At 37.6% G+C, this 10,697-nt stretch overlaps 1 protein-coding gene across 1 annotated transcript; it reads right to left on the bottom strand.

The window, feature by feature from the left end:
- Positions 1-1,885: 1,885 nt before the first annotated feature.
- On the bottom strand, positions 1,886-3,294 carry LOC147608817 (U-box domain-containing protein 31-like). Its single transcript, XM_086788768.1, has one exon. It carries the CDS (start codon positions 3,180-3,182, stop codon positions 1,923-1,925), a length of 1,260 nt encoding a protein of 419 aa, XP_086644894.1. The 5' UTR covers positions 3,183-3,294; the 3' UTR covers positions 1,886-1,922.
- Between the last annotated feature and the right edge of the window lie 7,403 nt (positions 3,295-10,697).

The raw sequence follows: 10,697 nt of genomic DNA, 5'->3' as shown, positions 1-10,697 counted from the left end.
CTTCGTCTACTGTGCATCCTTGACCTTCATTACGCATAAATGTATTTGGCAGCCTTGCTTAGCTGCCCTCTCTGCCTGCTTGGCACTGCACCATTTCGACATCTTGTCATGACAATCTATCACTATTCGAGCCTTACTTGACCCTGTTGCATACATTAGGGTGTTTTGGATTTTGCCTCCAATGTTCTTGTTGACTGTTTTATCCCCCGTGATGGATGCATGGCACACTGACTGCATATCCAGTATCATGTTATTTACACCTTTTCCCATAAAAGCGATGAGATATTTGTCGACCCAAGTGAGCCCTACAATCACTTCGAAGGCATCCATGGGCACAACTATGAAATGCAGTCGCGCTTTCCATGCGCCTACCTGCACTTGCACATTGTATGCCATCTTTACATTGTCATCTTGCCCTTGTGTGCAAATGACACTGACAGCTTATTGGAGTCACACACCTTCACTCCCAGTTTCTTAGCACATTTTGGGGTGATGAAATTATGAGTGGCTCCCATATCCAACATGATGTTTTACTCTAGGCCATTCACATTAGCCTCAAAATATACATTTTGCACTGTCGATAACTGTGCTACCATGCATTTCGGTATTGCCTGCACGGCTCCTACCCTTGGTGCGCTATCACCTCGTCAAGATGAGGTTTTTGCATCCTCAATCTCGGCGATGCTCAGTCGATCCATCCATTTATCTTCTTGCCCTTGGGCACCTGAACGGTGGTAACTCGACTTTGTGCGGGTCGACGAGGGCATTCACTGTCATAATGTTTGCCTGCGTAACTTCTGCACCGGCGTGTCGGGCGAGGAAGAGGGTGCCTTGAAGTATTGGAAAATCTCCCTGTATTGGTTGACTGGGGTGTCCCCCTCCCTGGCACAAAGTTTCTATTCCCAGAATTACTCTCATAGGTTCGGGGTACGAAAGATCCACTCGACCTTGCCCCGCTTGTACTTGTCCCAGAAGTTTCTCCCCGGGTTTCATTGGAGGAGTTATCATTCCTATTTTGAGGTTTGGCACCATTCCATCCTCCTGTTCCTGTTGCACTATTTTTGCTTTGCCACTTTCTGCTCTCAGTGTCGGATAGTCGTTCTGCCATTGTGAGTGCCGCCTCATAATTTTCAGGCTCTTGCTTCTCGATCTCTCTGCGGGTCCAGTCACGCAATCTGAACAGGAACCCGTGCAATATATTTGTAGAATGCATATCTATAATTTGCAGCATAAGTTGCCTATATTTGTTGATATATTCGCGGAGTTTTCCATCTGCATGTTTGAGGTTACGCCATTCATCACGTACCCTAAAAACTTCATTCCATGGTACAAAATACTCGGCCATGTCCTTGGTAAAATCATCCCATCTTGTCCACGGCCTTCTTGCCTCACCTGCCAGAAACCATGTGTATGCATCTCCTGATAGCAGTCGCGACGCCACACGGATCCAGTGTTTATGAGCCACTTTGTTCATGGTGAGATAATCCTCTGTCTCACGGATCTACCTTGTCATCACCAATGAATCTTTTTGCCCAGTGTACTTCTCCGGGGGTAACGGTTTGTACTTCCCGTACCCCTCATCTGATGACTCATATTTATATATACATACATATATATGTATATATATATATACACTATCTAGATAACCATGTAAATATGTCTAGATAGTCTAGTGTATATGTATATATATATATATATATATATAGAGAGAGAGAGAGATGAACATATATATATCAAGAAACACAAATTTTGGTTTTTTCCATAATTATTGTTTTTAAAACAAAACTAAAAACATATATACATACATCGGCCCTAGGATGAAATGAACCCACCTTTTCGATCAAATTTAAATTTAAAGTTTTTTTTTTAAAGGAGAGGTGTGATATTCATAAGGAAGTAATTACAGGTGGGATTAATTGTGATTAGTGGCGTAGAGTATTGGTTTCGTAGGTGCCGGCCAAAGGGCCAGGTTGGTCGGCTAGAAGCTTCAAGAGCTCAGCGCAAGGCTTCTTCACTGCAGGCGCACAATTGCTCTGCAAGAGGAGAAGCAATTTTTTAGGCAGGCAAGGGATCACATAATTGAGATGATGGGCGCCCCCCATCAGAATTACACTATCGTTATTCATACCTCTACAGTAATTAGGATCATAATCCCTCGGATTATGTACACGATTATGATCATAATCATCGTGTTTTTGGTGATGATCGTGCTTGAACAAGGCCAGCAATATCATTACTGCATAAAACGTGCTTTTGTCCGAGTGTTTCATCAAAACTGCAGTGAGATTAGAGACGATGGTGGGTGTGGTTATCAGAGCTTCTGCGCTTCCATTACTAGAGAACATCTTGCTCATAATCTCTAATGCGACCTCACAGAAATGGTTGTTTAAGCTTGGTAGAAGCTCTACAATAGTAGAAACAAAGCCCTTGTCGATAACCCATCTCTCCATTTCCTTATTATCAGACGAATTGATCACCATTTCCTTCAATAAAATCAACCCTTCACCCATTGTAGATCTCTCTTGTATCAAACACTTCACCCCAGACTCCACCTTAGACTTAAACCTCATTAACCCACTTACATCCAATGAAGCCAAAAGCTTTGCTGCATTTCTCCTTGCCTCTACCTCGCCATGGTGAAGAAAATCAAGCAGCCTGCATAGGCAGATCGCCTCTCCCAAATCCTTCTTTCCTCTTAAATCCAACCTTAATTGCACCAAAAGAGAGATTATCTCCAAGCTAATCTCCTCGTCAACATCAGGCTTCATTGATATCGACAATAAGTCACACCACCCTGCTATAATTCTTTCCTTAATGAACTCATTTTTGCTTAAAATGAACCTTATCTCTCTTAATTTATCAACAGTCTCCAAAGTATTGGATTGTTGAAGGGTATTCACAAGGCCTTCTAGTACTTCTTCCTCTTGTTTCTTCTGTTTAAGCCTGCTTTCCTCTAACCACTTTCTGATGAAGCGCCTGAGCATGTGATTAGGAGTTAATGAGAGATCAGATAGCTTTTGCATTGTGATTGGGCAAGTCTTGTGGCCTGCATCCAGCCATCTCTCGATGCTCTTTCTGTCATAGGTATGTCCAGTATGAAGAATAACAGGATCCAACATGAGGTCCAGGGAGATGGGGCACAAGAAATCATTAGGAACATCGGATGGATTAATACCCTGCATTATTTTAATAAATAAACCTTAATCTAAGGATAAACAAACTCAAATCTATGGATATGCCTTAAACAAACCATAATCTATGAATAAACCTTAATCTAAGGATGAACAAACCCTATTCTATGGATAAACAAACCTTCTTAATAACTATTGGATGACGAAATGAACTTGGATTGTGAATACAAGAAGACATAATGCAAACTGGGCCAATTTAACCTAGCATATATTGGTTTTATTGAATTGAGCCATATACTTGGGTCTACCTATATATGGAGACTTGGAGTGGAATTTTGAATGATTGGACAAGTCAAGATGGAAACAAGAAATTATTAATAAACACCGATGGAACATTTTTCTTCTTCAAACAGTTTCAAAGCGAACGTACATCATAAATAGCAAGGGAGACCAACGTTAGTATTAAATAAGAGGATCAAACTTTAAACACAAATTAGGGAAAGAAGGATGGCCATAAGTAGAGTTAAGATATATTTACCTAATCTAGAGTAACTAAGATATATTAAAAGCTAATTTTGCATTATTCTATTAATAAAGTCCTGCTCTTTTTTTTTCCCCCCCCCCAAAAATCCCCCCCCCCCCCCCCTTCCCCTTCCCTTTTTCCAAGTCAAAGTAAAGCCCCCTTCATGTCCCACGTCTTGCTTTATGTAATCAAACATACCTTTTGACTCCTTTAAGTAATTCCAACTATGTACATTCTAGAATCTTACCACATGAACTTGGGGCCCTCCAATGTCCATCACATAGCCTTAGCCTTTGGGCCCTACACTGTCAAGTTTCAACATAACTTTTTCTCCCCCTCCCCCCAAGGACACGTGTACCTCACAAACATCTCAATCATCAACATCCATAAGGATTGAAAGAGGACAAACCTCATGGAAACATGTGTATGTCCACCTAGCACCATCAAGATAGCCCTTGGAATTTTGAAAGCTCTCTTTACTTTGAGGTTGTTCACGTGCAATATAAATGCACTCATATGACTCGCTGATGAAAATTTAAAAGCCTTACATAGTACTAGTAACAAAATTAGAATCTAATATCGTTTGACCATATCTCATACCTTATTATCTATGTTAAGTGCTTCCATAATGTGTATCCATAGCCAACCAAAATATTAAAGGGGGAATCCACACTATTCTATGCATCTAGAGTACTGATGTCCAATTCTATTACATGCAAAAATACATTTTCACAAGTCAATAACGAATATATTTTTCAAGCCAGGTCGTCACCTCAACATGTCATGACCACTATGTTGATAGTTTTTTTTTAAAGGGAAAAGTTGATGTATACTTCACCATCATCTTGATGACCAACCTATACGTGAAAACCAAGAAAAAAATAATTTTAAAATAGATTTTTCATGATTATGCATACTTCCATTTTTTGTGAAAGTCTTCATGTCAAAATAAATTGAAAATGTGAACAACTTTCTTTAAACTTTAGACCTCAATGCCCCATATGCTATGAAAGCATTAGTATCACTTACATGCCTGACATCCATAGAAGGCTTACCCACCTCTTATTTAGTTATGTCTCAATAACTTTCTTATCCAGCTTCCCTTTATAATACATAAGTTCTCAAAATTATCTCAGACACTCGTAAAGCAATACTAATGTGCAAAGCTTTTTTTGTCAAGTTCGGGTCTATGGGCCACAAAATCCTAATCAATTAAAACCATCTATAGTTGGTTTCGTCTAAAGTTCCCCTTGGGATAGTTGAAGATCACTATAACTTTCAATAGTATTCATCTCACCTTTATACATTGAATCCATTTTCCCTTGCACATAACAATATTCATCTCACCTTTACACATTGAATCCATTTTCCCTTGCGTAAAAATGAGAACTCATTAGGTAAATAATAAAACTTGGCACACCTAATTATAAGGGTTTACATTTTCAAAAGGTTGTTCACAAACTTGAAGTGTATCGAACTTCCAAGGGTACTGTCACTTGAGAAATAACATGACAACAACTAAGTGCACATGAGAAACTTTTTTTATTCGGGGTATTACATTGTAGACATGTACATTATATTAATACTCTTGAATGTTTGTAAGTAAAAAACTACGTGTTAAAAGCATACTAAAGAAGACAGTTGTTAATGTACATTTTACAAGTATGCATGTCTCCTAGAAGATCTAATAATATCTATACTAGATGGTGTCATTATTGGCTAATGCATTTGCCATAGTGTCATGGTGGGATTTCTTACAAGTGAGACCTCCATGAATAAAAAGAAAGGGAATCACAAAAGACTTCTAAGTCTTTGACATCTACAAAAGACAATTCATTATGTACATTTTCATGCTCTCTCTTTTTTTGCAATCACTCTCAAAGGTGATGGAGACACTTGACATGCGTTATAGAATAACACCAATGAAAGCAATTGAGAATTTCTAGACTTTGATATAACGTGTACACTCGTAGCCCTCGCATGGAACAATTATTTCAATTTCTTTATGAAATGATTGTACTCACACCAAGTAGTCGATTTATAGCATGCTTAATGTATGCATGCGTGTGTCAGTGAATTATTATTTATAAATAGTGTAGATGTAAAAAGCACATATGATATTATTACAATTATAGCATATGCATTTTGACATTGATGTTCATGTATTGGAAGTCCTTAAGAGATATACATGGAAAACATTAAGAGTCACAATTAAAACTTTTTGTTACATTTAAGTTAAAAACAATTCAAATAATGTGTACAGTTAGGAAAAATGTTACATTATAGAGAATTATTACAAAATGCTTAATTCATTATGTTAAAAAGTTGATACAAAAATGGTTAATTTATTACATTAAAAAGTTGATATTGAAGTGAAGTAAAGCATTAAGGGGATGAGCGTACAGTAGAAAGTCTTTCCATGCCTATATAAATCAATCAATAAGGCATGATGCTAATTTCTTTATAACTTATGGTTCTTTGCTCATATATTAGCTATCCATTTATGGTTGCATCTATTTGTCATATCCTAAAATTTGTTTTCACAAGACCTAGAAATGGGATTTTGCACCAACATTGATTAAAGGTCTCTAAGTAATATGTATACTTCTCTTTATTTGGACATGCTTACCTAATTGTTTATTAGAATTTGATGTATACATATTGGCTCCATGCTATCATATAGGTAGTTATTTTACATTAAAGCCATTAAGGGAGTTTCGGACTAAAAATTGATCTTGAACTAATGGGGAGATTACTAACACTAAACAAAAAAAAAAGACTAATGAGACATAGGGATGGGTGCAAATTAGTGGGATCCACCTTTATGCTACCCCCCCCCCCAATCTCTTTGATTTTTTTCTCTAGAATTGATCCATCTTCTTACACCCAATTATCCCCACACTCTCCTTGTAGCCTTTTCCATCTACCCCTACCTTTTTATCATTTTTAAATTGCTTTTAGGTTGAACATAGTATTGTGAGCGAAATGGGGGTATTTCATGCAATGGAAAATTATGGTATATTATTTTTTCCAAAAACTTTAAAGCCATTGATAAGGTTGTAGTAGTTCTAACTTTTTGACAAATAAATGGACTCTAATATGACATTAAGATACTTGATCTTATATACATGAAAAATTATGGTATCTATTTCATTTTCATACACTTTTTCAATGTTCGTAATATCCTTTACCCCCCCCCAAGAAAGCGTTTGATATTTGGCGAGCATTTTTTGATGAGTTTATTATGATGAGTTTATTAAGAATCATTTACCAACTCTAGAAAGCTTAAAATTGATATAAAAAGCCAAACCACCAAATATAAGGAAGGTATATTTTTAATAGAAGAAAAAATCACAACATATATGTGTGTGCGTGTGTGTATGTATGTATGTATGTATGTATGTATGGATGTATGTATGTATATATATGTATGTATATATATATATGTGTGTGTGTATGTATATATGTGTGTGTATATATTATTTGTGTATGTGTGTGTGTATTGATACTTTTTGTTAAAGAGAAAGAAACAATCCCATTATCCAATCTAAAGTGTACCTCTTCCTCTCTTGTCTTGTGAGTCTTTTATGCGTACTAATTGTGGTTGTGTGCATGTGAGAGAGGGACATGTGTTGTGTTCACGTAGTCTCTTGTGTGTACTAAGTGTAGTTAAGTGCATGTGAGAGGTTATTGTGATAGATTACTTCTCTATCACGAGAGTGTTTGGGGCTAGCAAGTTTGTGCAATTAAAGATCCCCACATGGATTTGTATCCAAGCATTTCTGAATACCACTACACCATGACAATGGAGTGGAATGCAAACATGTATATATTTTGCCGCTAGAAGGTTGAGCGGTCTACCATTGACACTATGGCAAGTCCTTTAACAATCCTTGCATCAACAAGGATAACCATTTTTTGCATCATTTATAGGGAATAGATCATGCTTATGCATTCTTACATTATATTTTTTATCCTCGAACATTAATGGCCCAGAGTTTTGAAACTCACGAGGTTGATAGTTTTGTGTTTATTAAGTTTTGATTAATTTATGTGCTTGTTTTGGTGTTGTAATCTAAGGTATCATGCAAGGCCAATATTAGCAAGCATGATGGTCAATGCCATGTGTGGAAATCTTGATGTTTTTTAATTATTATATTTTTTGGTGTTTAAGAAGAAGACAATTTGAACCTTCTTGTCTATTGTTGTGAGAGTGTGTATGTGCTTAATTGCAAGAGCTCAAGCTCTCTCTGTTCCCCCAATCTTTTCATGGTATCACAGCCTACTTCAAGCTAAGAGCTGAGCAACAAGTAAAGGAAGCAATACACGGTGTTACCCCCATTTTAGGGTTAACAAGGTTTGCCACATCTAGTTATACTCCAAAGCATAGGTAATCCACATCAAATTTCAAGGATGGACAAGCTAAGCTCATTTACAAAGAAGCCATGAAGCAATGGTGGTGTCCAAATCTCAAACTCGGATGGGCGCCTCTAAAGGTTTGGCGAATAATTAATGGAGTGTTGCCTTTTGTCCCACTCACCTTTTTGGAAAAACCACCTTTTTGAACTTTCCCACTTGTGAAAACCAACAAACCACCCTAACCAAAATAGAAACTACTCATCAAGAGTGGGGTCGCATGTGCCACGTAACAACCCAAAAAAATCTAAAAAATAATTAAAAAAATCACCGTTGACAATGTAATGTTACCAATCAAGCCATGATTTCCATGTCACCTATCACATTATGAAAAAATAGAAAACTCACCAATCACGGTCATGATTGCCACATCACCAATCACATCATGAAAAAAATTAGGAAAAAAAAGAAACAATCATGGTGCCAAGTCACCAATCACGGCCGTGGGGTTGCCATGTCACCAATCATGTCGTGAAAAAAATCATGGAGTGGATCTAGAGTTAAAGATGAAATCAAACACATGAAAGATGAATTCTAGCATCCATTACACATGAAATTAGCATTTCCAAGCATCATAGCCAAAGATGAACAAGAGACAGAATCCATATGTGTATGTAGCAAAGAGAAAGATACACAATGGCCTAAGTTTGTTAACCTCTCACCAAGAGGATGTCTTGAAAGCTAGCCATGAGCCTTGACCATAGATGGCCATCTCCATAGTAGGAGCCAAAGGTACAATGGAATGTCCAAGATTAGTAAAATGACAAAAGGTTCTATCCATGTGCCCAAGGCCCTATTTATAGTGTTTTACCCATGGTCCCATTTACATGTATGCTATAGGTTCATGACAAACCATCCCTTCCCAAAGATTTTGTCCTCAAAATCATACAAGATATTTACACTTCAAGTGTGGCCGTAATTGGAATCTTTGAGAAGTAAAGAGGTTCCCAAAAATTTTCTTAATGGATTCTTCAATTGAATACCATGAGTCACATACCCAAGTTCCACCAAGGATGACATCATACTCAAGAGAATCTAGGGTTGCATGTAATTTGAATTTCACAATTTCTCTGATTGTTTAAGTAGCATAGATGAAGCAACCTGGAACTTTAATGTTTTCTCCATTGACATAAGAGAGTTTCCTAGGATTATGGATGATTGCAGGTTGGCCCAATGATACCCAAGTGTCTATTGTCATGAGGTTATGGCTTGCTTGAGGTCTAATCAATGCACATTTACGCTTAACTTTATTTCCCACAAGGAAATTTAACCATACCATGATATAATCCTCAAGCAGAACCATGGAAGTTTTAATGTTTATTTCAACTTCAGCTCCTATTTTGGTTTCATATCCCCATTGACTTTCATCCTCTTCTTGACTATCAACTTTTTCAAGAGTGCCCAATGTGTACAATGGCACCCTATGACGACCTTAAGTGAGGTATGTTTGGAAACTTGTGCTCCCATTCTATGTAGCTTTTTAGGTCTTGGTACAACTCATTGTTAGCCTTTATAAAGGTGCAAGGGCTAAAGCTATGCTAGCTTCACCTACCACAAGAGAATAGTGCTCCTCCATATAAGGATTTGAGAGACTGCTTTAATTTCATAAGGGATTCATCAAAATCCATATGTGTTTTTTCAATTACATCATTTGTGCATTCTACCTCTGATGACTCCTCTTATCTTGATGAATTCATTTCTGTAAAGAGTACGTCTTCCTCTTGAAAGGGGAAGCGATACTCCTCTCGTTTGTGTGTTTTATTTACTTTTTTAGGTTTGACATTATGAGGCTCAATCACAATCGGTGATCTTGTTTGACACTTGACCATGCTAAGCATGCTCTCACGAGCTTGCTTTTTGCATTCCTCATATGCCATGTGATCATGATTTTCAATTTAGAATGGTTAGGTGGGTTCTAGCTTCTTGATTGGACTGTGTGATGCACTAAGGGATGTGTTGGAACTTGTTTCATCCTCACAAAGTGACGTACTAGAACTTGTTTCATCCTTTGACTTTCATTAGATTGTCAAGTTTTCATTATTCTTGCCCATGCGCGACGAGAATTAACTTTCTTTTGTCATTTTGTTTCATGTGTCGCACATGTGGATTTTGTGACTTCAGGGATAGCCTTTGAGGTGGATGCCTCAGCATCATGCGTAGTTTTTGGCTCTTTTGGGATTAGTTCCTCCATACGCTCCTTTCCCTTGTCCTTTGTTTCAACGTGGGTGCTCTTCCACCCAATTTGAATAGTTTTCTTTTGTAGGCTTTTTAGCTATTCCTCATGCCTTGGCTTATAGCACAAAAGCACATTCAAGGGTACCATGGATAATCGCCTTTTTTACACACTCAAGATGTTAAGAGCTGTACTCTATGATACATGTTGCATTAAGGCAACTCGTCTTGGGAAATCTCGAAATATATATGATAGATTCCACATCGTTCACATGGTTGCAAAGTGTCAGTGATTGTGGGCATGGAAGTATTCCTATTGATGGGTGTGTCCCCTAGCATTAATAGCACTAGCTTAGGCTAATGAGTTGTGGGATTTGGTTATTACAAGATGTCATATCAAGAAGTGGTTATTACAAGAGAACTAGTGGGGGAGTAAGGGTCTTGTGGAGCTTATG

This window comes from Cibotium barometz, chromosome 52 (assembly GCF_041138505.1).
Source record: "Cibotium barometz isolate CiBa-2024 chromosome 52, ASM4113850v1, whole genome shotgun sequence".
Lineage (NCBI taxonomy): Eukaryota > Viridiplantae > Streptophyta > Polypodiopsida > Cyatheales > Cibotiaceae > Cibotium > Cibotium barometz.
This window is presented reverse-complemented; position numbering and strand designations above follow the sequence as displayed.